The sequence below is a fragment of the Balaenoptera musculus genome, chromosome 14, assembly GCF_009873245.2.
Source record: "Balaenoptera musculus isolate JJ_BM4_2016_0621 chromosome 14, mBalMus1.pri.v3, whole genome shotgun sequence".
NCBI lineage: Eukaryota > Metazoa > Chordata > Mammalia > Artiodactyla > Balaenopteridae > Balaenoptera > Balaenoptera musculus.
The window spans coordinates 77097275-77125110 of NC_045798.1; the positions used below are offsets into that span (position 1 = coordinate 77097275).

General features: G+C 43.3%; 1 protein-coding gene across 8 annotated transcripts in view; it reads left to right on the forward strand.

The window, feature by feature from the left end:
* Positions 1-19920, forward strand: part of ZCCHC2 (zinc finger CCHC-type containing 2) — a 54548-nt gene extending 34628 nt beyond the window's left edge. For 2 of the 8 annotated variants that reach the window (XM_036874973.1, XM_036874978.1), the window contains 5 exons: positions 783-847; positions 1238-1332; positions 4595-4723; positions 9272-10765; positions 11691-13781. In XM_036874973.1, coding sequence (XP_036730868.1) covers positions 783-847; positions 1238-1332; positions 4595-4723; positions 9272-10765; positions 11691-11758 — 1851 coding nt within the window. In that variant the 3' untranslated portion in view covers positions 11759-13781. Of the gene's footprint in view, positions 1-782; positions 848-1237; positions 1333-4594; positions 4724-9271; positions 10766-11690; positions 13782-16087; positions 16999-17031 lie in introns of those variants that run through there. The other 6 variants (XR_005022632.1, XR_005022633.1, XR_005022631.1 and 3 more) reach the window with 6 other exon arrangements.
* The last annotated feature ends 7916 nt before the right edge of the window (positions 19921-27836 follow it).

Consider the following 27836-nt stretch of genomic DNA (forward strand, 5'->3'; position numbering starts at 1 on the left):
CTATTGGTGATGTGAATTTTGAAACGGACCTTCCCTCATGAGTTGTTGGGCCAGTTTACCAGCAGTCCTGAATGTACTTAGGAAATACTTGGTTCTTAGGAGTTGGTGTAATCAGAGAACAGAATGCTCTCAAGTGTGTTTAGGTAACATGGCACCACAGATACATGAGAGATACTTACTGGTACAGCTATGGAGAGAACCACCTTCTCTCTAGAAAATTGATTTTTATTACTGGCCAACACTCAGATCCAAATGTTAACCTTTACTGGAATGTGTTTTTACGAACTAAAGCATTAAAACATACTTTGAGAAATTGTGTGTTATCGGAGTCATACTTATTTAATGGCCGAGTTTCAGATCTATGTGATTATACTTTTTCTCCCTCTACTTCAGTGCCAGCACCTTTTCTTCTTAGAGTTGACGCAATTGTGTGTTGCAGTTTTACCAACCTGAACTTTACGAGAATATTAGTAAACGTATAGCAAATACCGGTTACTTGACTGTGTTTTATTTTGTGATAAGAAGAAAAAATACACACTCCATTTTAAAAGCAAAATACGAAATAGATATTTTTTCTCATAATTAATATTAAGTATTTGTCAGAATATGCAGATTTTAGTGGGTCAAGTAGGTAACTTCAAAAAAGAGGTTGGAAATAAAAATGTGTTAGAATATACAACTGGGACTGCATCATTTTAATGTTTTGTATCAGAATAAGAGGATACCTACATGAGTATGGTCTCGCTTTAGTCTGATTTTTTTTTTTTTATTCTTTTCCCTAGCATTCAACTGAAAAACGAAGTTTATCTTCAATAAATAAGAAGAAGGGAAAGCCACAAATAGAAAAGTAGGTTCAATTTAATCTTTCCAGTAATAGAAATTGGTAAGAAGAGATAACATTTGATAATGGGCATGTTTAATTTATGTAGTATAAATAGTATTTTTCCATTAGTTTTCTTTATATTTTTACTCTGGACTTAATTTTTTCAGTTCTAAATAATCAACACATGCAGGTGATAAAAATAAAGCTATTGTCAAATATTATATTCAGTTTGGAGGGGCAAAATTCTCAGCCCTGTAAACTAAAGGGTGAATCTTGGATTTACATTGTACCTTACTAAACGTTTTTATTTTAATTATAAAAAAAATTTGAGGGGAATTTTATTAATACTGTACTTAGTGTGTTCTCTAGGGACTCTTATAAACAATGTGGGTAACATGTATACTTTCGACTTAGGGAGAAAATTAAGAAAACTGACAACAGATTGAACAGTAGAATAAATGGTATTCGAATCTCCGCTCCTCAGCACGCCCACGGTGGTTCTGTGAAAGGTAAGGGTGTTTTTCTTTCAAATACGCGTCACCTAAATATATTTAGCAGGGTACCTATTAGAGTAGGTATTAGGCTGTTGTGTCAAAACCTGATAACACTTTTTTCCTGCGTTGATGTGAATAGTGATTTCTGAATTAACTTCATTAATACTTCAGAATTGTTTAATGCAGGAAATTTGATTCGGCCACGGAGGTAAATTTCTCCTTTGCCACAGTGACACTCTGGCACCTTTTCCTTCCCCTGGTAGCAGCGGTCTCCTCGATTGTTTCCTTCTCAGCCAATCCCTGCTCCAGAGCAGAGGCCGCAGGACCTGCGGGGTCTTTCCACCCTCGTGAAAGCCTGTAGTTCTTGTGTAAAGTCACTTCTAAAAATCTTGTTGACTTTTTCATGTTTTAATGACTGTCCTTTGTGGAGTTTTATGGGACTTCAGGGGAATTCAGACCCTCAGATTTTCGTTGTACTAGATTTGTGTGGCTTCCATCTACCCACCATTATTTTAAGGTCCTTTTATTTTTAGGTGAAAGATTTTATGTTCATTTGACTGAGAAATGTCCCTTGTGCTGGTTCATTGGTAACTTTTCTGTGTTACATTTACCTTCACCACTAATAGTAAAGATTTTTAGAAAAAGAATAAAAGCTCACAGACCTCTAGGAAAGTGTTTGTCCATGTGTGTGTCTAACACATAATGTTGACAGCTGACCCTACAAATACGATTTGTTTAATTTAAATTTTATTCAAATGTTAGTACCTGCAGTTGTGATGCACCATAAATAAATAGAATATATCCATTTTTTTAATGGAGTATATTTTTAAACTAGCTATTTGTTTAGAGAGATTTAATATTGATAAGGAAATATAGTTGCATTTTGACTCTAAAATCATCTGGCCCACTCATTGAATTAATTAACTGAGCGGTCTTTGGGGGGAAAATGACATGGGGGAAAAAACCATGTTTATGAGTATATTGTAACACTTCAGTATCTTTGAGGTTTCCTGTGGTGATGGCAGCTAAAAGGAGTGGGGAGAAGCTAAAATAAGGAAGACAAGAGTTCTCTGTCAGTGGATGATTAGAAATAGCTTCTGCCAGGCCTCCCTGTCTGTTTCCTCCTTCTGGTTTATTTTCTGCACTGTCTTCTAAAGCACACACTAAATCAGGTCATTCTATAGTTGAAATTCCTGTCAAATATATACCACCCTCATGACATCACTCTCTCTCGTCTCTCACATGATTTGGGAACTACGCCAAAAAAGCTTGTAACAGTTCTTTCCCTTTTAGCTTCATATTTTCAGAGAAGTGTGTGGACTTTGATCTCAGACAGATGTGGGTTTGAATCCTTACTCCACCAGTTTCTTAAATTTGTAAAAGAAGAAGAATATCTACCTCACCAGACTATAGAACTTAAATGTGATAACATGAAAAGCATTTAGCTAGTATCAAGCACAGAGGTGTTCAATAATGTGGATCCTTTTCCCTATTCTAATAAGTTAGAAGAAAACATACGCTGTATAGGCTATTAAGAACTTTTTTTTTTTAAACATCTTTATTGGAGTATAATTGCTTTACGGTGGTGTGTTTCTGCTTTATAACAAAGTCAATCAGCTATACATAAAAATATATCCCCATATCCCCTCCCTCTTGTGTCTCCCTCCCACCCTCCCTGTCCCACCCCCTAGGTGGTCACAAGCACCGAGCTGATCTCCCTGTGCTATGTGACTGCTTCCTACTAGCTATCTATAAGAAATTTTGATAACATCTCAGGCTCTAATTCCTTTCTTTCTTTATTTTTAAATATTATGAAAGTACAATCTCAGGATTTTTGATTCAAGATTAACCTTTTCTGTCTATTTTGTTCTCTGTATATGTCACTGATTCATATATATTTATATTTATAGAGTACGACTATAAATATATATATCAATACTTTGTACAACTTGTCTTATTGTCTAGTATAGCTCAGATGTTTGCTGGCTCCAACTTAAAGGGAAAACCCTCTATTTATTAATTCCCCTTTGAAATACTAAGGAGTTACCTTTAAGTAGGTGATTACCTTTAAGCATTCAGTAAACTTAAGATATATTTAAGATTTTTTTTAATAGAACAATCATGCATATCATAAATGTAGATACTATATTGAAGCTGAAAATTTTAAATAACTCAAAGATAAGTATTATTTATTTTTAACTTAAAATTTAACTTCTATTTTGAGTAATATACATTTATGTAGTTCAAAATTCTGAAGGTACAAAAGGGAACAAAATAAATCCCTCACTGCGTCCCTCCATGTTGTCTTCTCCCCAGAGCAGTCAGTGCTGTTCATCCTCTGTGTTTTTGCAGTATATTTGCTTTTAAAATCTCTTTGAGACATGATAAATAAAACAGTTTGTCTCTCTGTTTAAAAGGGCAATTTGTGGAATAGCCTTTGGCATAGTTATTTCATCCTCACCTTCCAGCCACACCTCTGACTCCAAAGGATCACATATTTTTTTATTATAAAAATTCCAAAGACTCTACACAATTCTGAAGCACCTGGATTGTCATAGAGGGAAAATTATGTTCAGTATAGATTTACATTTATGTATTTAGTTCTTTGAAAATTGCAAATTAATATATGACATTTGGTGATTAGAATATTTGCTAGCTATATAATCTAAACAAAATCATTTCATAAATTGATTTTGAGAAATAGCTGCCTTTTTTTATTTTTCTTTTTACATTTCTGAAACTTACTCTTTAGAGTTTCAAAGTCATCACTGCATTTTAGTGAGCAAATCTTGGCTCACTCTATCCCAATGGTTCTGTTTTGTTTTTTTTTTTTTCCCCAGTCCGTCATTTCTGGTTCGAACTCAGGGGTTACTCAGTCTACTCGATGGGAAGCAATTTACTCTTTTAAAGAAAGAATTTTACAACATGCTCTGAGGAGTTAAAATGTATAGACTTAAGAAGTGGCTCAATGTGCTAATATTGGACAGATCCTACAAAGAATCTTATTTCTGATTTTTTGAAGTCGGTTATATTGATTTTTTCCTCTGCCTTTGTTTTAAGAATACATTTGTCCCCCCAAAAAAAAGTCGTCAATTATTTTCAAATAATATTGTGCTTCAGTAATGAATTTTTACCTAGGTCAGAGGCCAGCTTTTTAGGTAATTATAGAAAAACTTGGAAAAAAAAAAATTTAAGGGTGTAACTAATTTCTGATGGTTCAATTCAGAAATTTATTTAACTAAACAATTCTATTTTTTAAAAATCACGTTATTTTTAGATGTGAATTTGGACATTGGATCTGGACATGACACATGTGGAGAAACATCTTCAGAGAGTTACAGTTCTCCATCTAGCCCACGACATGATGGAAGAGAAAGTTTTGAAAGTGAAGAAGAAAAAGACAGAGGTTTGCTCTTTGGAGGGATTTGGGGGTGTCAGAGGGAAATGTGTGCGCTTAAAATCAGTCAAACATAAGTATTTTTATGTTACTGTAAATGTCGTTATTGGCTTTAATTGGTATAAAGGGTGTCTTGTAGACCACTGACTTAGCAGTTTCTAGTGATGTTGATTTTTTTAAGCCTATTTCACTTCATATGAAATTAAAGAGAAAGAAGACAGTCACAACAAAATGTGGAGTTAATGTAGAAAGATTGAAAACTTGCATATTGTTAGATGCACATATATTGATAACGTTTATGTCTTCCTGATGGATTGACCCTTTTTATCATTATAAATGTCCTTCTTTGTCTCTAATGACAAGTTTTGTCTTAAAATCTATTTTGTCTAATAATAATATAGCCACTTTAGCTCTCTTTTGGGTGTTTGCAGGGTACCTCTTTTTCCATCCTTTTACTTTAAGCCTATTTGTGTCTTTGACTCTAAAGTGTCTCTTAAAGACACCTTATAGTTGGATTATGGTTTTTTAGCAATTCTGCCCATCTCTGCCATTTGATTGGAGTGTTTAACCTATTGAAATTTACTGTAATTACTGATAAGGTAGGATTTACGTCTGCTATTTTGCGCTTTGTTTTCTGTATGTACTATGTCTTCAATTCCTCCTTAAATGGAGGCTCAGAGTCAGCCAGAAATGAGAGTTTAGAGCCTTCTTAGGTCTCTCCTGGGCATGCATATATAGCCCTAGATATGAGCATGGCCTTTTAGATTCCCAGGAATATATTGAAGCTTTTCAGAGCTCCCTGTGAGCATCTCATTTTCAGTTTTTCCTTTTAAGTTTTTTGGTCAGACTATTGTTAGCCTCAACTGGTAATGCCAGCCCAGGCAGCCAAATTGTTAAACAGTTGCCGCAGATTGATTGTGACAAATGCCCTGTGGGTAAGCAGCTGTTAACACAGAGTGAACTCAAGTTGCCAGACAGATAGTGACGGTTCCTTAGGAAGGTGCTTTTATAGAGTTCCAAATCCATGTTTCTTAGAGTGGCTGCTAGGCTGCTTGTTTTCATCGCTACTATAGTTGCAAGACTATTCGTTTACAAGGCTACTTCAGAGATGGAGAATGTGAGCAAGAATTAGGGCAAGGTGAAATACCGCAGTGGTTGCTCTTCTTACAAGATTCAGCTGTTTTTCTTTAATAAACACTCTTCACATCGCTGCAGGCCTTTAATTGATTTCCAGAGTTCTGAAAAAGTTGATTTTGATAGTGTTTGCCAGGATTTTTGTTGCTTTTATGGAGGAGTGGAGTGTCAGAGGTTCTTACCCTGCCATTCCAGAAATGAGGTATCAAAAATGTATATGTTGGGACTTCCCTGGTGGTCCAGTGATTAAGACTCCCCCTTCCAATGCAGGGGGTGCGGGGTTTGATCCCTGGTCCGGGAGCTAAGATCCCCCATGCCTCGCAGCCAAAAAAGAACTGGAAACATAAAAAAACAGAAGCAATATTGTAACAAATTCAATAAAGACTTTAAAAGTGGTCCACAGACACACAAAAAATGTATATGCTGAATGAGGATGTCGTTCTTTACAATGATAATGCTATCTGATAACATCTTGGCTATAAACGTCTGAGTAATACTGTCTTGGTTATAAGGTGTGTCCATGCTGGTGGGCAGTAATAAATGGTTTCTCTTGGGCCACTTAAAGATCATAAAGATCCTTTGACAACAGCATTTCAGACACGTGGCTTTTTCCTGCACGGTCCACAACTCTTCGAGACCTTAGCCTTTGTGTTATAGCGTCAGGTCACATCTTAGGGAGCTATGACAGTGATTCTGCTGCATCACATACAGTTAAAGCCAGTTTTTACTTTGAAGTTATTTTGAAGTCATAACAAATGTAGCATGCAGTGACTACTGCCAGTTCTACTAATCTGAGGCAACACTGCACTTCTGATCTGCAGTTTCCTCCTGAAAGAAGAAAAATGAAAGTAACTGCCCAGAGCTCTTATGAAGGTTAAGTGAGAGAATTTTTATGCCTTATCCAGAATAGAGAAGCTTTCCATATGCTATGCTCAGTTCTGTAGGATGTACCAATAATCCATGGCTCTTAAGCTAACAAAGCAGATTTGCCTCTTTGTCAGAATTAAGGGTACATCTGCATGCCTAGATGACTTTGCAGCAGTCCTTTCCTGTCATCAGATAGGGTGAGTTGGTGGGCCTGTATAGAGGAGCTTGCCCTTTTTCAGATAGGCTCCGTTATCGCGTGACTAAATGAGCCTTCCCTAAACGAAGTATCATTAAGGGCTCTCTGAAACCAACCAGGGGGGAAAATGTCCACTGTGATAACAAGTGTGGATCATCTTTAGAATTTGGAGTGCATGAAAAGGTTGCTTTGAAAAGCATGGGGCTTTGTTGTTCTTGTTGGTCATAAAGGGGTTTTGTTGTAAGACTTCATACTTTTCAGAGTCAGTGCAAAAATGGAGGACCTCTCTCTAAATAGCTGGGTGAGTCCTTATAATGCTTAGAAAACCATTTGGGATCATGGGGCCATTTGCTATGACTTAAGAAGATTTAAACAAAGACCAATTCCTATAGAAATTTAATTGATCATCTGAAAAATGTTACAGCTTCTTTTGAACTTAAATATTTATTTTTAACTCTATACTTGTATGAAGGTACAGATATAAATACAGTGCCTTAAATAAGTTACTAATTTTTGGATACTTTGTGTTTTGCAAAGTTTAACAAGAAACTCCTCAGCTATTAAGGAGAGTATATGTTAGAACCATTTACTCATAAGTTGAATCTTTTCTAATATAAATTATTATTGTTGAATTAATAACATTGTTGACATTCTGTAGGTTGGCTCAGGTTTAACCTTTCTCCAGGAAGACTAGTATGATTTGTTTTTAGTATTATTTCGAAAAATTTTAGCATCTTAGCTGAATATAACTAGTTATTACCTTAACAAATATAAACATTTTAAGTATACAATGCAATTCTGCTCATATTTGTAAGCAGAAAGATGTTAAATTAGGCACTACATTTAACTGAACGGTCTCTATACATAGTACTGCAGTATCTGGGTTTACGATATTTAAACATTGTGGGTTAGATTTTGTCTTTTGTCCCCTTTATACCACAAGTCAAGAAATCCAGGGGAAGCCTAGATCGAAGTTATTTCTGTTTACAAGCAGAAGAGTGATGCAGAAATAAAAACAAATGCAGTACAATTTTGTATCTGCCACTTTGCTGTTTTGTTTTAGGAGAAATGGCACTGCTCTCATATTTGCTCTGCTTCTTGTGTTCTAGCACACTTGTTTTATGACTGTAATGGTAGCTTTAAATTTTCTTTCCCCCACTGAAATATTTAAAAGTAAGAATATTTATTCCATTCTAAGAAAACTCTCTTCCCTTCCCTATCTCTGGATATTTGAGTTAAATATAGTCTTTTTTTTTTTTTAATTATTTATTTATTTATTTTCGGCTGTGTTGAGTCTTCGTTGCTGCACACGGTCTTTCTCTCGTTGTGGTGTGCGGGCTTCTCATTGCGGTGGCCTCTCGTTGCAGAGCATGGGCTCTAGGCATGCGGGATTCAGTAGTTATAGCACGTGGGCTCAATAGTTGTGGTGCACGGGCTTAGCTGCTCTGTGGCATGTGGGATCTTACTGGACCGGGGCTCAAACCCGTGTCCCCATGCATTGGCAGGCGGATTCTTAACCACTGCGCCACCAGGGAAGTCCCGAGTTAAATATAGTCTTGATTGAACTCCTTTAAATTGTATTATTTATGTGAGACAAATGTGAAGACCTCGGGTTTAGTGGTACAGAATATAAATCAAGTGAATTGCCTAAAATTGATTAAGGTTAAAAATATCTGATCCCTTTCTCTGTAATAAAGGTCTGTATTTTATACTGTGCTTCATTCAGTCTCCATTCACGTTTTGTTTCTTACCTCTCCTTGGATTTTTTTTTTAATTTAAGATCTAATTTTTTTAGAGCAGTTTTGGGTTTACTATAAAATTGAGAGAAAGATGCAGAAATTCCCCATGTATTCCCTGCTCTCACACAGATATAGTCTGCCCTGTTAACAACATTGCTCCCTAGAATGGCACATTTTTTACCAAGGATGAACCAGTCTACTTTGACGCATCATTATCACCCAAAGTCCATGGTTTATCTAAGGGTTCACCTGCAGTGGCTTTGGACAAATGTATAATGATACATATCCATCATTACAGCATCACACAGAGTATTTCCACTGCCCTGAAAACCCCCCGGGCTCTGCCCGTTCATCCTTCTCCGGGGCCCCTACCCCTGGCAGCCACCAAGCTTTTATTGTTTCCATAGTCTTGCCTCTTTTCCAGACTCTCCATACGTTTACAGTGAAGTCCACAGAAAGCCAAAAATTAAAAGAAGTTCAGCTTGGTAGTCAGGAAGCTTAGGGATACATTTATTAGTCCAAACTTCAGTGTTTATTTTAGATACACTTAAATTTTATTTCTAGCAAGAAGGTTGGGAGATTTTGCTTGTGTTAACATCTACTTATGTTTGTTTCCCTCAGACACAGACAGCAATTCTGAGGATTCTGGAAATCCATCAACAACCAGGTTTGCAGGTTATGGTTCTGTCAACCAGACTGTCACTGTCAAGCCACCTGTTCAGATTGCTTCATTAGGAAACGACGATGCAAGCCTCTTAGAAGATCCCTTAAGCTCACCCAAGTATCAGCATATTTCTTTTATGCCAACTTTACACTGTGTCATGCACAATGGTGCCCAGAAGTCTGAGGTGGTCGTTCCTCCACCCAGATCTGCTGATGGTAAAACAATAGGGGTGCTTGTTCCTAGCCCTGTTGCTCTCTCTGCAGGAAGGGAGTCCACGAACTCAACCCCCGTCGGAGTACTAGGGCCAACAGCTTCTACTGCAGAATCAGAAAAGCACCTTGAATTACTGGCGTCCCCTTTACCTGTTCCATCAACATTCCTTCCACACAGTAGTACTCCCGCTTTGCACCTCACAATTCAGAGGCTAAAACTGCCGCCGCCGCCGGGATCTTCCGAGAGTTGCACAGTGAACCTCTCCCAGCAACCAACCGGGAGTCTGAGCGTCGGATCACCAAACACTGCCTTTATTCCTGTTCATAATCCAGGTAGTTTTCCAGGATCTCCTGTGGCTGCCACAGACCCCATCACAAAATCTGCATCTCCAGTGGCAGGACTAAATCAAATGGTGCCTCAGATTGAGGGCAACACGGGGACAGCCCCTCAGCCTGCCAATGTGAAGGTAGTTCTTCCAGCAGCCGGCCTCTCGGCCGTACAGCCACCAGCTTCCTACCCCTTGCCAGGCTCTCCCCTTGCGGCCGGGGTGTTACCCAGCCAGAATTCCACCGTCCTCAGCACGGCGGCAACGTCTGCCCAGTCAGCGGGAGCAGGCGTCAGCCAGGCCCAGTCGAGTGTTCCCCCCGCGGTTCCTACCCACACCCCCGGCCCCGCCCCAAGCCCGAGCCCTGCTTTGACACACAGTACTGCGCAGGGCGACAGCACGTCTTACATCAGTGCTGTGGGAAACACGAACGCCAGCGGGACAGTGTTGCCTCCGCAGCAGATGGGCTCAGGTCCTTGTGGTTCCTGTGGGCGAAGGTGCAGCTGTGGGACCAATGGAAACCTTCAGCTAAATAGTTACTATTATCCTAATCCAATGCCTGGACCAATGTACCGAGTCCCATCGTTCTTTACTCTGCCATCCATCTGCAATGGCAGCTACCTCAACCAAGCACATCAGAGCAATGGAAACCAACTTCCTTTTTTTCTGCCTCAGACTCCATATGCAAATGGACTGGTGCATGACCCAGTCATGGGGAGCCAAGCCAACTATGGCATGCAGCAGATGGCAGGATTCGGGAGATTCTATCCTGTGTACCCAGCACCCAATGTAGTTGCCAACACGAGCGGTTCGGGGCCCAAGAAGAACGGGAACGTTTCATGTTACAACTGTGGTGTAAGCGGGCACTATGCGCAGGAGTGTAAGCAGTCGTCCATGGAGGCCAGTCAACAAGGTAATCATGAGAGCTCCCAGAGGACTTGTTTCTGAGTGTGCCCGTTCCTCCCTCCCCTAGTGATCGCGGTGATCCTGTTGGAGCAGAAAGAGCTGTTGTGTGTTTGTTTACGGAGGTTGTGCTTTCAGTGACAAATCGTAAAATGCAAACGGCAGAACCTAGTGTGGACACACACAGGTCACACACACAGCACAAGGAAGTTCAGAGAAATTCAGTTTCCAATTAAGGAATAAACCATTAAGGCACTTCTTAAGGAATATAATGGGGATTTGCAAATCTCTTGCTAGCAGCACTTTTTTTTAAAGCTACAATCCTATGTCATAGAGTAAGCAAAATTTTTAAATGCTGAAAAACTAGGAAGTGATAGTCATCTGACATGGAAGATTTTTAGTTGTTTGGGTCTATCTATGCATAACCAACTGGCCTCATGCTATACCCTTCCTTCCCAGCAGACGTTTTTTTTTTTTTCAGTGCTATTGCATTTTAAAAGGAACAAAATATTTAAGCACTGGTTTTTGGAGTAAGGAAATTCAAACTAAGTTTAATATTATTACCACCAGAATAAAGAAATTGTTCTTAAATAAGTACGTGTAAGATACCAAATTCAGTGTAGACCTGAGAAACTGTTACCTTTCACTCACATTAGGCTTTTGTCATTTTGCCAAATCTCACACAGAAAAAAAGTCTTGACTTGGGAGTATGTGCTTGACATTTTTAAGGGAAAATTGAGTTTGATAGCTTTAGGTTGAACTTAAAGCACAAACTTCATTATTACTTTTTAAAAGTCATTTCATGGACCGTTTTGCGGTCAGAGTATTGCAGAAGGAGCAGCGCCTGAGGAGCATGCCCATTTGATATCTTGTAGTGGTTTGTGATGCATTGCATTGTACGCAGTGACTTAGCAGTTCTGTCTTTCCTATTTTAGGCACTTACAGACTGAGATACGCACCTCCCCTCCCCCCTTCTAATGATACGTTGGATTCTGCAGACTGAAACAAGTAAAGCTTGCCTACTTAATACACTGAAGTGTGGGGAGTCATGGTTGGGGTGTGGAGGGGAGGAAAGGAAAGGTATTTTGTTTGTGTTTCTTTGTCTATACATTTCCTAGATTTCTATGCAGTTGGGGTTTTTCATTTCTCTTGTACCAATGTCCAAAACAAGAAAGAATGCATTGCTTTTGAGCCTCTGGTCTCCTGGTACAACAACAGGCTTATCTGTATGATACATGTAATTTAAACATCCAGACAAACTACCAAAAGGAAAATGTTGATGCGTGCTTTTTTTTTTTTTTTTTAACACTGAATACTTGCTGTGTGCAATGTTTACTGAATCTTTAAAACTGTGTATTTGACCTTTTTTAATAACACTGGTGACAGTCCTATGGTCTTGAAAAAAAACTTTGCTTCTTCCCCAGTTTTTCTCACTTTGGTCCTACACTCCGCTTTTCTCCCCCGCCCTCACTCTTTCCAGTGGCCGCAGGAGTGGTTGGCACTGCATTGTCCACACTTTGTAAGCTGCTCTGCATATAAATTGAGGGTAGAATGTTTCACTTTAATCATAAGGGAGAATCGCATTCCCAAAATAGTGTGTATATATGTAATGAACAGCACCACGTAAATACATATATGCAGCGCTTGTTGTCCAAATAAAAATTAAAATAAGTGGAAGAGAGAGGAGGAAGTAAAATCATATGAAACTGAGAAAATATGACATGTGAAGTGGACAAAGAACTTTTTCTTTAAAAAAAAAAAAAAACAAACTTTTTACTTTATCATACTTTTTTAGCCTGTTGCTTCAGAGAGACATAAAGTGAACAAACTAGTGTGAGTGTGGTTCTTCTGTGTGTTTGTGTTTGTCATGAAAATCAACAGCCAATTTTACCTGTAGTCTACCACTGTGTCATGTAAAAGAGACACTTGAGTCAAGATTTCTTTTCCTACACCAACTGTTACAGTGTTCCATTGTGTTAAAAATGTGTATGCTTTATTGCAATCTGAACAGAAGCTCTGCGTTTCTACAGAAGTCAGGTATTTGTTCCCTAACTTGTCTCGTAGCAAAGTCACTTTTATAACAGTTTACCACTATGCTTGATTATAATGTGAAAGACTGAATTCTGAGTGTGTTAAGATGGTATGAATCATGTCAGTGTCACATCACTAAGTTTAATGCTGCTGTTTAAAAACAAAAGTTTTTTTTAAAGCCTATCTCTGTACTAAATTGCTTCCAGGTAATTTTTGATTTCCTAAAGTGCACTGAGGTTATCTGGAAGACGGGGTGTAGGTTTGGACTGCTGCATCCAACAGCAGTGAGCAGCTACCACTGTAGAGTCGCAGGTTGAGGGCTTGGGGTTGGGTTTGTTTCCCCATCCTCAGTACAGGGCAGAATCGACAGATACTTGTTGTGTGGGGTCACGTTGGTGTGCAGCAGAGGAGGAACTTGAATATCATATCTGGTCTCGGTTCAGAAGGCTAACAGATTGCCAGACAAAAGGAAACACTTGAAGAAAGAAGCTTTGTGTAATGCTTCACAGATAGAATTTATATTTATAGCACCAATGTACATTTTGAAACCTTCTTTCCGGGTTGGGAGTTAAAGGGGAAGGAAGGTGGGGGGTGTGAAAGGGGGTAGACGAAAGCTTTAATTTAAAAAGAGAAGAAGTCCGAGTAAAGGAAATTATTTTGATTAAATGTATTTTGTTTGATCTGGGTATTTTTGGACCACATTATTAAATTAATTGTTGAGCTGCAGTTGAGTTGTTCACGTGAGAGTTTTGATAAGCCCCATCTGGACCGCATTGTGAACCACTTGCCAGTTGTACTTTATGGAGCTTATTTTATGATTTAAAAGACTGTACTGTACATAGGAGGTATGTTACCTTCTCCTTATTTGTATGTTTACCATATACTTTGATATTTGAAATGTTATGTACTGGAAAGGCCACTTATATTTCTAGAACAGATTGGATTTTATGCAACCTTTTTTCCTTGAATTAACAGCAATAAAAAAGTGAAAAACGGCTTAAGAATTGTGCTTTATTGCAAATTTTGTACAAGTGAAAGATAGGAGGACATCATACCTGGTGGGTTTGGGGTTTTTTCCCTTTTTAGAGAATCGACCCGTTATTTTCCTGCAATGTGGGTAGTGAATCCCGAAGTTATTTACCATCTGGAAATGTTTCCCACAGGCAGCCTTAATATATATATGGGTCACCTGTGTGACCGCTGAAAGAAGAGTCTGCACTTCTGTGCTTCCTGAGCACACACTGTGTGCCAGAGGGCACCGTGGCGGCTCAGACAGAGTCCTTATCACCCGAGAGCGGTGTTTCTGGTTCAGGCCCTCCCTCACCAAAAGCGTAGAGGACCTAACTTACTTCCTCAAATTTGTTAATACCATTTTGTTTTCCAGGCAACTCTCCCAATACAGTACCTTTGATTACATTGGTTCTATCTTCTGTAATCCAGTCTCAAGTCAGTCTTTACACAATCAGTAATTTTATAAGGGATTGTGGGGAGGCGCTTTCCACGTATCCATGCATCAGTCATGTCCTCTGGTGATGACTGATGTCATTCGGCCCAGCCCCTCCAGTTGTCCCCAACGTTCCGTGCAGTGATGGACACTAAGAATGATTGTCCTGAGCCACCTAACGCACGTTCCCTCTGTACCCAGTTGGGCAGTGGGTTTGAAAAGATCACAGGACCCCTGATGGCTTTTCCGTTAGCCAGCAAACAGGCACCTACACGTAACACACGGCAGTTATGGACCCGCCTCCAGTTAACTCACACACCTCCAGTGTCATCACCTGTGTCCCTTAACCGACCCTTCTCCTTCCTTCCCCCACTGTGCAAGGTCACCACTACTATCAATTTCACTATTCCTCTTTTCCCCTCACGTTTTACATCCTCCTTCCCCAAACAGTGTATTTTTACTTTTCTTGAGCTTTATAGAAAGGGTACCCTTTACCTCGTCTTCTGTGACTATCTCTACTCATCTGGTTTTACAGTCCTGATGTTGCATTCCTTCAGTTTATTCATTTTCACTGACTTTACAATATTCCATTGCATTGGGGGAGAACAATACACACACACACACAATTTATCCATTCTGTCAACAGACATTTGGGTGGTTTTCACTCGTTTGCTCTTGTAACAGGAGCAGTTTTGTACCAGTCTCCTGGCTTGTATGTGCGAGAGTTCCCTGGGATATACATCTAGGAATGCAAGTGCTGGGTTGTAGGACATGCCAAGTACTCAGTTTTCCCAGATTCGCCATGTGGTTTGCACTCTCACCAGCAGCCTGTGCCCCTCAGTCCACATCCCGATGCTGTGATAGTGCCCGGGGCGGCTTGGCGAGGGAGAAATAAGTGTAGGCTTGGAGGGGTTTGTGTGAGGCTTCATGGAGGAGGTGAGTGTGGAGGAGAGCCTGACCTGACAGTACGGGCGGGGTTTGGACCAGTGTGGACCAGGGGACGCGCTCTAGGCAGAAGGTGTGTGTAAAGGCACAGGACCCGAGGTGATGGGTTGTGAGGTCGGGAGGTGACACAGGCAGCTGTCGTAGAGGGAACATCTTGAAAGAGTTACGAGATTTGTGGTTCAGTAGGTAAAATAGAGCCAGACTGGAGAATTTGGAGTTGATTGAATGAAAAATTGGAAGTTGCCAAGTTTTAAGTAGAGAAAAAATACGTTGACGATAGTTTTTGAAAGTGTCGGGTGGTTGAAAGAAGGCTTGGAAGTTAAGAGACCGGTTAGGGTGAGGCGACAGGAAGGAGGAGGATGGAAGGAGCCCTGGGCTTCAGAGCCACGTTTTCCCCACATGGAAGATGAGCTTGTAGAAGTTACGGCTGTGAGGATTACACGATACGTGGGAAAGGTCCAGCGGGATGAAGTAGCACCGAGGAGGCGCCCAAGTGTTAGTTGAATTCCGTTTCAGTGAACAGGAGAATTGTGATTCTGTTTTCAGAGATGAGGGAAGTGCGGACGAGAGTTAAGTCTGTGTGAAGGCAGTGGTTCGCTGGGTGGCGAGGAGCCTGGTAACTGTAGTTCTTCATTATATTAAGCTTAGTTGTTTCAGCTCTATCCACTTATAAAGGAAAAAATATTTCTTGTGCTCAAAAAGTAAATCTATTTGGAGGTAGCTATGGGCTCTATATCCATGGGCTGAGCCTTGCAGTACCAAAGTAGAACAAGGTCTTACAAGGCAAATCCACATTTAATTTTTTATGTAAGTGCTAAACATCTAATTTTTCTGAGAAGTTTCCAAAAAGATTAAAGCACAGTGTAAAATAATTTCTCTCTCTCTCTCTCTTTTTTTTTTTTTTTTTAACAGGTAGCATCTAGTACTTGAGCACCACCATCCATGTGAGCTTGGAGGACACCTTTTTTCAATTCTACATACTGATTACAAAAACATTTAAGGTTAAGGCAGTGAAACCAAATGGAGGCAAGCTGTGACAGTAGTTAACCCCATAACCCTTCCATCTTTCCTCTCAAAGGATAAAGAAAAATGCTGACTCCCCCCCCCCCCCCCCACCCATAGAAAGGGCCCATTTCTGTCCAGAGGAATGAGTTGAGGTCTGGGGGATGAAGGAAGAGAGAGGTGCCCTGACCTTAAACATGGTGGCTGCATCTCTGGACCTTTCCTCGGGGATGGAAGACAGTCTGAAGTTGGGTTCTATTATGAGAGTGAAGGGCTCTGGGGCCCGAGGTTGAGAGGCAGGTGTAAACTCAGATGAGGGCGTGTTCTCACTGCAGTGCCCTAGACCGCCTGCAGAGGGCAGCACCATCCTTTCCCAGAGCACGCCCATCTGCTTGCACGGTTTGGATACCTAAGGTCAATCGAACATCAGTATTTTAGTATACCACTGCTTATGAATCACAGCTGTTGTACTCATATGTGCAAAAATAACTTTTCCACGTTTCAGGAAAAATTGACCTAATTCTTAAATGCTGTCCTCTTTTGAAAACTGTGAGCCCCTACATTGGAGCATGGGTACACATGACGTGAACTCTGTGTGTATGCAAATGTCTGTCCATCTTGGAAGCAAGATAGCTTTAGGCTCCCTCTTTCCTGCTCTGGAAAGTGGGGTACATCACAAGTGTGGGCATCAAAAATCCTTCCTTCCTGCAGTCACACCTCTTCTTCAGTGACTGCTGGCCTCAAGTCTCCAGAGCTCTTAATTCCAAGATCCTGGTTTGCTACTTGAAATTTGGGGGTAGGGGTGAGGTGGGGGGCTGGGTGGCTCTTCATTGTCTTTCTTTTTCCTCTTGCAGCTCCAACTTGATCCACTGTAAAAGGTCTCGCACGGCCAGCCTCTCACCAAAAGAAATTGCTAATTGGGAAGTGGCGCCACCTGGTGGGGAACGAGGACAATGCAAGCAAGCCGACATCATTGCCCACTTGACCTGATGTAGAGAAAATTGAACGTAAGGCAGAAAACATTTGAGATTGTAAACCTGTGCTCAAAACCTTAAAGAATGCGGGCAACTGGCCATAAAAGCAATTTGAGCGGTCTCCTCTTTCAGCCATTGCAATCTCAATTTGTTATAAACATCTTAAACGCATTGATGGTACTTCAGAGTTTCCTTTGCACTGTTCTCTGTGCTTATTGGCCTGCACAACTGTGAAGGGCATGGGGTCTTCCTCCTCCCTGTTTTACAGATTAGGAACTCAGGGTTCAGAGGGGTTAAGTGCCACAGACATGCCGCCAGTGATGAAGGCCAGGCCCCAACTTCAGATTAGTGCTTACCTCCTGCCCCACTTCCTGGCCTGCAACTGCTTCTCCACTGAACCCAGGGCAATGACCTTTTAAACCATACAGAGCGATAGGCACCCATGGTCTTAAGAACCATGGGGCTTCTGGATTCCTGAGAGAGGAGTGGGCTGGGTCCTGGTCAGTCAGAATGTCTCTTTTCTGTATCTCTGTTGAAGGGGTGAGGGAAAGTTTGCAGAGCTGGGAGACTTCAGGCCTTTTAGAACTAGGCTTTCAGTGTTTGCCTGTGTCAGATGAGTTCAAGGAGCAGCAACTGTTGCCTACATCCAAGGTTTGAAACATGCACCAACATACTCTGTTGGAACACTGAGTCTTGCTCTGCAAAGGTTTTTATTATCCCCAGATGTCTCGGTGACTATTGAGCATTTGGTGACTATTCCATTAATTTTAATACTTCAGAACTTAAGAAATGCAGTAGCAGGGCACACAGAAAAGACACTTCACTGCTGATATTTGCAAAGCTCTGACAGTTATATATAGATTGTCCCAAGCACTCCCTCTACCAGCCACTGCAACTCAAAGACACTCCAAAGACCAAAAATGACAGAGGCAAAGTCACCTTCAAGCAGGAACAGTGACAGTCACACCCACCCCAAAAGCCTTTCTGGATGTTAAGAATGCCACCAGGTCACCTAGTACTCGGTGCACATTCTTGCTAGCGTATCAGGGTTGGGTATTAGTGACATGGTAACTCACTTTTGCATTGGAAGCCTCCATCAGATGAACTTGTACAAGAGGTGGCGCTGGTAAAGCCTTATTTTCAGCACCCACCCACAGTACGCATGACCTTTCTCAGGCTCATTTACAGAATGGGGATAACATCCACTTTGTTAGAATAGTTACAAGGATTGAATCTGGCAAAATACATAAAGCACTCAGCGTCTGGCACACAGTAGGTGCTCAGGAAATTCGTGATGGTGGCGAACGCCTTCATGCCCAGCGGGGGGCAGACACATTTCAGCCTCACTGCAGCCAAACGAGGTGGGTACTCCGCTCCACCTTACCGTTGGGGAGGTTGAGGCGTGAAGGCCGCCCAAGTGTCTGAGGGTACAGAGCGGTTCAGTGGTAGGGCTGGGACTGGTACCCGCCGCTCTTAGCCCCCAGGCTCCTCCAATTCTTTGTGCCCGGGTCACAGGATGCCACAGGCATGGCGTGACAGTGCAGGGCACCCCCCACGGGGGTCAGGTAGGCAGGACTCAGGCCGGCTCTGCCGTAAACTCTGTCGTCTTGAACACCTGGCCCTCCTGGACCTTCATTTTTCTTACCCGAAAGCTGAGTGTTGCTTGGAAAAGAGTGGTAGAAACTGAGCTAAATGACCTTAGAATTCTGTGGCTTGAAGCTTACTTTTTCACTTTAAGTGATTTATCAAGTTTTTATAATTCTTTACCTTTACACTTTTGTTTTAACTGATTTGAAGTCCTTTTTGGGTGTGGTCAGGAGCACAAACCCCAGCTGTCACCATGTGCTAACAGGACAGGAAACGTTTCCAGGTCCTTAGGGAACGGCGAGAGAAAAGACCCCAGTTGGGGCTGGCTGGGCACTAGGTGGCAGCACCGGGTTCTGACCGTGTCTGGTCCAGCGGAGGAGCAGGTGCTCTGTCCTCTGTCATCAAGATTCTAGGCTCTCCTCTACTCGTACTGATAAAGTTTTCACTTAGGCGGGCCTTCTAGTCAAAAAATGAAGCTCGCATACTGAGTCCTGTGCTGAAGGACACAGGGTTAGCCGTAGCTCACAGGTCGGCAATGCGTAGAGATGGACAAACTACGGTCCACAGCTAAGAATGGTTTTTACATCTTTAAATGGTTGAAAAGAATACGTTTTCATGACGCATAAAAAATGATATGAAATTCACATTTCAGTGTGCACAAATAAAGTTTCTTGGAACACGGCCACTCGTTTGTCTCGTTGTGGCTGCTTTCGTCGGAAATGGCCAAGTTGAGCAGTTACGACAGAGACCACGTGGCCCTCAGAGCCTGAGGTACTGTCTGCGCCTTTATGGAAAAAGCTTGCCGACCCCTGACACACAGCAACCTTCTCTAAGTAAAGGTGCGCTCTCCGGTGTCTTTCAGGTCCTACGTGCGAGTGCAGGAATTTCACTCTCTCCTTTTTGCTGCTGGGTCTTCTTAGCAAAATGAGATCACCTCTGGTGCACACATTCCATCAGCCGTTTAGCAAATATCTCTTGGCTGGGAGCTGAGTGTCACGAGGGGCATAACCAGCTACAGCCTGGTCACAAGCTGTGGGATCCCAGCGGGTGGACAGGTGAACTCTGCCTGCTGAGAACTGGGAAAGGGTTTCCAAAGGACAGCATTTCCGCTGGGCCAGAAAGGAAGAAGTGAGATATTCTTAGTGAAGAGGTAAAGAGATGGCGAAGAAAATGTCATCGAAGATGGACTTCAGGAGTGTTGGGTAGGGAGGTGAGAGGGTGGGAGGAACAGGCAGGGGCAGGTGCGGGGCAGCAGGGCACGAAGACGGGAGGGAGCCAGGACGGGCAGGGGTTTGGAAGAAAAGAACATGGATTCTTTTGCTCTTGCTGAATTTGTGGTGCTTGAGTGACACCTGGTCATGCAGTGTTTGTCTAACAGTGTGGCCTTGGGTCACCTGCAGCAGAGTCACCTGAAGGGTGTGACTAAAACACGGACTCCTCAACTCTCCCTCCCCCCAAACACACACCTAGAGAATGGAAGTTCCCAATGTATATTTTGGTGGGTGCAGGGGAGGGCAAAGCCGATCCGTCAAGGAAGGCTGAGAAGGAGAATCCAGATAGCGGAGAATGTTCCCTGAAGACCGGAAGATAAACCTGGAGAATGAGATGGTCGTTATTGCTACATACAGTAGAGATCAGGAGGTATGGCCATGAGCTTGACAGTCACGAGGTCACTGGTAACTTTAAGACGACAGTTACAGGGGACTGAGAGGAGAGCCAGAGGAAGACAGACAGAAGGATGTGAGGATGGACAACTAACCTCACTCTAGTTGCTACTTTTTTTTTTTTTAATTTATTTTTGGCTGCATTGTGTCCTCGTTGCTGCGTGTGGCATTTCTCTAGTTGTGGCGAGTGGGGGCTACTCTTCATTGTGGTGTGCGGGCTTCTCTTGTTGCGGAGCACGGGCTTTAGGCGTGCGGGCTTCAGTAGTTGTGACATGCGGGCTTAGTAGTTGTGGCTCGCGGGCTCTAGAGCACAGGCTCAGTAGTTGTGGCACACGGGCTTAGTTGCTCCGTGGCATGTGGGATCTTCCTGGACCAGGGCTCAAACCCGTGTCCCCTGCATTGGCAGGCGGATTCTTAACCACTGTACCACCAGGGAAGCCCATAGTTGCTACTTATTTTTAAAGGCAGTATAATGTAGTGCTTTGAATCCCAAGGTTGTCACTTGAGCCGGGGCCTCTGAGCAAGTTCCCTTACCTGTAAACAAAGATTACAAGAATGTCAACCTCCTAGGGTTTTTGTGAGGGTTAAAACGTTCCAACGTGGTGCCAGGCATACAGGGAGCACTAACACAATGTTATATTTCCTTTAAAAATATTTTCTTATTCAGAACCTGCCTTCCTATTTTAGGGCCTGTCAAAATTAGGCATGCCTCCCTTTGGATTATGACTGTGCTTTGTTCTTTTCTGTTAGCTGCTATTTTTGTTTTACATAATTGCAGTCATCCTATACACGCATTTTATATCTTTTTTTGGTTTACAACTGATGAGCCAATATCGACACTTTATTACTAACTAAAGTCCACAGTTTACATCAAGGTTCACTCTTGGTCTTGTACATTCGGTGGGTTTTGACAAATGTATGATGACATGTATACAGCATTGTAGTATCATACAGAGTAGTTTCCCTGCCCGAAACATCCCATGCTCTGCCTATTCACCCCTCCCTCCCACCCCTGGCATCCACTGATCTTTTTTTACTGTCTCTATACTCTATAGTTCTGCCTTTTCCAGGTGGTCATATAGTTGGAATCACACAGTATGTAGCCTTTTCAAATTGGCTTCTTTCACTTAGTAATATGCATGTAAGTTTCCTCTATCTCTTTTCATGGCTCAATAGCTCTTTTTTTTTTTTCTCTGAATAATCCACTGTCTGGATGTGCCAGTTTGTTTATCCAGTCACCTACTGAAGGACATCTTGTCTGCTTCCAGGTTTTGGCAATTATAAATAAAGCTGCTCTAAACATCCATGTGCAGGTTTTTGTGTGGATGTAAGTTTTCATCTTACTTGGGTAAATACCAAAGAGTGCGATTGCTGGATCATATGGTAAGCTATGTTTAGTTTTGTAAGAATCTGCCAAACTGTCTTCCAAAGTGGCGCCCCGTTTTCATTCCCACCAGCGGTGAACGGGAGTCCTTGTTGCTCCGCATCCTTACCAACATTTGTTGTTGTCCTTGGGTGGATTTTAGCCGTTACAAGAAGTACGTAGTAGCACCTTATTGTGTGAACTTGCAATTCTCTAATGACACATGATGGGGAGCATTTTTCACGTGTTTGTCTTTTTTGGTGAGGTGTCCAGATCTTTTGCTGATATTTTTAAATTGGGCTGTTTGTTTCCTTATTATTGAGTTTTAAGCATTCTCTATATTTTGGACACCAATCCTTTGTGCTTTGCAAATATTTTCTCCTTAAAAGCATTCTTTTAACGCTTTTTTCTTTTCATTGGGATGAAACGGGGATGTGAGGCCACCAAGGGACAGAGCCCAGAGGGTCCCCCTGCGTCTTTGCTCTTCTCAGACGCAGCGCCAGACATCTCCAGCGGGCATCCGGCAACATGTCAGAAGCAGGATCCCGCAGTGGTTGCCAGGTCCTCAGTCCAGAGCTGGGGGCGCACTTGGCAGCTGGGGTGGGACCCTGGAGGCTTCCAAGTACCTCCTCTGAAGGGACAACGGCAAGATTAAGCAGCTGGGCCACCGCTGGCCCTTTTATTACTTGCCCAGAGAACAGAAATTGTGGGTCTACAGCGACATCCCTTCGTAACTTCTTCAACCTTATTTGGGACACAGAGGACCGAGTTCCTCCCCAGTGTGTTTACAGAGACGTGCACGGCAAAGGAAGCAAGCCGTTTCCACGCCGGGCTTCAAGCAGGGCTGCCGGCGTTGCCTGTGCTCCTCGGTGTGGATGAGCTTCCTATCCGCCAGACACAAACAGACCTTGGCGGGGCCTCGGCGGAACAAGAGACAATAGTGCTTCCCCCAGGATGGAAAGTCGTCACCCCGCAGCGGACGGGAAGTTCAGTTCCACAGAGGGGCTTTGCCTGTGGGTCTTCAGATCTCCCCTCCCACCCCACCCACCTCAGGATAAATTGAGGCAATGTCCTAATGCTTCCACATAGCTGAGTATCTTCTCTGGAGTTCAGTATCAAAATAGGCATATTTCTGGCTACATTGAAAAACCTGGCGAGGAGGAAGTGAACTACTCTAGAGTGTGCGTGATCCCAGTGGAAATAAATCATTGTGCCCAGCTCGTTCTGAGTCCCAGTTTCCTCTTAAACCAGACTTTCCACCTAATGGAAAGTGGAGGTGTGTTTACTCTAGCAAAGATGGTCTCTTGATTGAAAACAGTTGGAAAAGGCCCGTCACGTGGAGGGAAATTGGTGGAGCGCGGTGTCTCTCCCAGTGCCGTCTGGGGAGCCCCTTGGGGGGCCTGTGAAATACAGACTCCAGTATTACCACCACCACCCCCGGCCCCCCCCCCCCCCCCCGCACAGGATGCCCGGCGGAGGGCGCAAGAGCGAGCTCTTCACAAGCTCTCCATTCCGATGCACAAAATTTTGAAAATCATTAAGTTAAAAGCACAAACTTCAGAAGCCTAAAAAGCTGGCTTTAGATCTTGACTCTGTCACCCAGTAGCCGTGTGACTTTGGACAAATATTTAAATGGCTTCATTCGTATCTGCAAAATGGGAATAATAACAATGGGGTCGTGGAGATCCCCCAGTGCCTGCACAGCTACCAAAGCTAAAGTGCTTGAAACATGTACTGATACACACAAGAGGTCCTCAGAAGACAAGAAAAGGGGCTTCAGAAAGTGTAGGCTGTCCCCCTCCTCTACTGTGGGGTTTTGTTTGTTTTACACGAAGTAATAATGACTAGCTTTTATTTGAGTCCATATCATGCACCAGGCATTATCCTGAGCACTTCCACGTATTATTAACCCTCAAACAAGCCTATGAAATACGTATAATTATGATACCCACTTTATAGATGGAGAAGTCGAGTCAAGGACAGGTTAAGGAACTTGCCCACTAAGTTGCAAAGTCGGCATTTGAATGCGGGACCTCAGAGCCTGGAGCTCTCTTCTCCTTGGGCCTCTAGCCCTTAAAGACCTGACAGTAAACTGATAGAGAAAAATGGAAGTCCATTTTTCTGGACTTCAGTGGAAGTTTAACTCCTCTTCAGCAACCACATGGTAAGCATGGAATGTTCAAATAATTATTATTGTGGAGCCCAAGGCAGAAAAATGTTTTCTCTGACGAGCCTTACAAACAGTATCCTTTCTGAGATGCTCAGTCTAAACCCGAGCTGTCCAATCTGGTAGCCAGTAGCCACAGATAGTTATTTAAATGTAAGTCAATCGATCCCTGGAAGAGACTAGAGAGTCCGGACATAGACCCACACATATGCCAAAAACTGACTATTGACAAAGGTGCCGCGGCAGCTGCAGCCGGCTGACCTCGGACGCCCAGGGACTGACCGGCTGCAGGGCTGGGGGCGGCGGCGGGGCGGGCGAGGAGGGTCCTTCTCAGCGACCCCCCCGCGGCCTCGGCCCCCCTCCCCCCGTCCGCGTGGACGCCCCTCTGCGCTTCTCCGAACCCATTTTAGGACCGAGAGAGCCGCCCAGGGGATCTTCCCCCGGCGCGCCGCCCCCAGGAGTGTTGTCCTGCCAGAGCTGAGGATGCTAAATGTCCTGACAGAGGCCCGCACCGCCAAGGACGGGCCCTCCGGAAAGGCGACCGGGGCCCAGAGCAGGCCCCGCCCCTCCCGCCGGCGCGCGGGGTCCACGTGGGGGCCTCGCCCCGCCCGCCCGCGCTGGGTCCACGTGAAGGCCTCGCCCCGCCCGCCCGCGCTGGGTCCACGTGAAGGCCTCGCCCCGCCCGCCCGCGCTGGGTCCACGTGGGGGCCTCGCCCCGCCCGCCCGCGCGCGGGGTCCACGTGGGGGCCTCGCCCCGCCCGCCCGCGCGCGGGGTCCACGTGGAGGCCTCGCCCCGCCCGCCCGCGCTGGGGTCCACGTGAAGGCCTCGCCCCGCCCGCCCGCGCTGGGTCCACGTGAAGGCCTCGCCCCGCCCGCTCGCCCCTCCTCGGCCTGCGCGGCGGCCCCGAAAAACCGAAGAGCCGGGGAGGTGGGCCCCAACCCCGCGCCACCTGCCCTTCGGAGCGTCAGTGTGTGCGGGTCTCGAAGACGGTGAGAAAGGGGCCTTTCCAATAGGCTCGGGACAGTTTCCCCAGGGTTGGTCTAGAAAGTGCTCCGCGTCCCTTCAGCTGGTTCCCGGCGCCGCAACAGGAACGGTCCTGACCGCGAGGCCAGGACACTTTCCCCTTGGATGGGCTTGTCCCTCTGTGCACGCGGCCCGCCCTCACCCCGGATCCTAATGCCTCAGACTTAGCGTCACAGCTTTTGGTTCCATGCTGAATTGAGCAGGGAGAGATTTGGACCTGGGAATATCCGGAAAACAAGCGGTGTCTGTATCTAACAGACTCTCGGTAAATGTTACAGGAATTAATGAAGTGAGGAACCATCCCCCAGCCGCCACGGTTCCCTTTGTTCTTCCACGAACCAGAAAATGACCTGTGTATTCTGAGTGGGCATTCTAGGACCGCAGCCCTAATGAGAAAGAATTATGAGGACTTTACACTCCTGGGTTGTTTTTTTTTCCCCTTGAGACAAGAAAAGGATGTTCAAAGCCATTAACCTCCTTAGAACAAGCAGATAGGAAAGGCGGAAAGCAACGTTTTGAAAACAAAAGCAAATGGCCTTATTTACTTTTAAAAATGATACACGTAAAACATGAAGATATGTTCAAAAAGAATATATTTCTGAAAAGTGTAAACAGTTAAAATCCCTGGTCCTAGAGCCCCAGTCTTAATTCTCTCCCCAGGTGTAACCTCACCCCACGGCCCTCCTTGCCCTCTGCGCAGCTCCAGCTGCGGGTTTCTGGCTTTTCTCCACGAGGGACAGTCCACCTGCAAGCCTCTTGCTTATTATTCCCTCCACCTGGAAAGCCACCCCCTCCCTCCCTTTCGTTTCCCTTTTTTGGGGGAAGGGGTATTTCATTTTATTTGTAAGATAAGTGCACAAACAAAGTGTGCCGCTGGATGAATTTTTACATACTTTTCTGCATATATATTCACCCAGATTCAGATGCAGACCATCTCCAGCACACGAAGCCTGCCCCCCGTACCTCCCAAAGTCAGTACCCTCCCCAGAGGTAAGCACTGTTCTGACCTCCATCGCGGCAGATTCCTTTTGTCTGTTATATAAATGTCCTAATGTCCTTCGGAGTTTCCAGCACTTTCTTTGGGAGCTCATTCCCATCCTCCAGGTCTCAGCTCAGATGTCATCTCCTCTCCTGTTCCTTTCGATAGCAGTATCCATAGCAGTATCCTGTGCCTTTCCTTCAGAGCCCTTCACGGTTTGCAATTTGTTTACTTGTTTACTGTTTGTCTCCCCAACTGGAAGGTAAGTGTCCTCTCCTGTTCACTGCTGTCTCCTGAACCCCTAGCCCATTGTCTAGCATATGTAGACAGTCAACAAATATTTATTCAATGAATGCATACATGTGTGAATGAAAGGAAGAAATGCCCCAGGTATCAATTTGTATGGTCCTGAATCCAAAACTAATTATAGTCATCCAAACATGGTTACAAAGACAATATTCACCAAAGTCAAATGTGAAGATTTAGAAAGAAATACTGGAGTTGTTCCAGTCTGCCTGGAAGCAAAAAGTGGGCTAATTCTCCCGCTCTATAACAGGATTGCTTTCTCCACCAAGACTGGGCTTTCGCTTTATAGTCTTGAATCAATGTTTTATAAAACAACTCCACTTTGGCTACATAAAAAGGCTCTCTCAACAGTGGTAGACTCTGTTGGAGTGATAGAGGATGATGGTTTTAAAACTTCCTTTATATTTTGTCATGTTTTAAAAGTGAGCACATAATAATTAAAAAAATTTTTTTAATTGTGATAAAATACACATAACATGAAATTTACCATCTTAACAAATTATTTTAAGTGTACATACAGTTGAGTGGTTCTAAGTACCTTCACATTGTTGTGCAGGCCATCTCCAGAACTCTTTTCAGCTTGCAAAACAAACTCTGTAGCCATTAAACAAGTCCCCCATCCCCTCTCCCCCACACCGTCCTTGGCAACCATTATTCTGCTTTATGTCTTTATGAATTTGACTACTATGGAACCTTATGTAAGTGGAATCTGTAACGCAGTATTTGTCCTAGTGACTGGTTTATTTCACTTAGCATAATGTGTTCAAGGTTCATTCATGTTGTAGCATGTGTGAGAACTTCCTTCCTTTTTCTGGCTGAATAATAATCCACTGTATGTTAAACCACATTTTGTTTATCCATTCATCCGTCGATGGACACTTGAGTTGCTTCCAACCTTTGGCTATTGTAAATAATGCTGCTGTGAACATGGGTATGTGGGTATATCTTTGAGACCCTGCTTTCAATTCTTTTGGGTAGTAACCAGAAGTGGAATTGTTGGATCAGATGATAATTCTGTTTAATTTTTTGAGGAACTGCCATGCTGTTTTCCACAGCATCTGCATCATTTTACATTCCCAGCAGCAGTGCACAAGTGTTCCAGTTTCTCCACATTCTCGCCAGCACTTGACATTTTCTGGTTTTTTGATTGCAACCATCCTATGGATGTGAGGTGGTATCTTTTTGTGGTTTTAATTTGTATTTCCCTAATGAAAAATGATGTTGACAGCATCTTTTCATGTGTTTGTTGGCTATATGTATATTTTCTTTGGAGAAATGTCTAGTCAAGGCCTGTGTCCATTTTTCATCAGCTTGTTTGCTTCTGTTGTTGGTGTTGGGTTCTGGGCACGTATTACTTTTAAAATCAGGAAAGAATTTTATTTTATGAAGAAATGGGAAAAATGCATATAGAAAGCCAGTTAAGAGAGTGTGGTGGTTAAAAGCTATGGGCTCTGGAATTAGAACACTCAGTCACCGTAATTATTGAGTACCTACTATATAAGTCGGGGTAAGGTAACTACTCTAACGTACAACCCTAAAAGTGACCTAGTAGAATAAACGTTGCTCGCTTACTTCAAGTCCATGGTGGTCTGAGG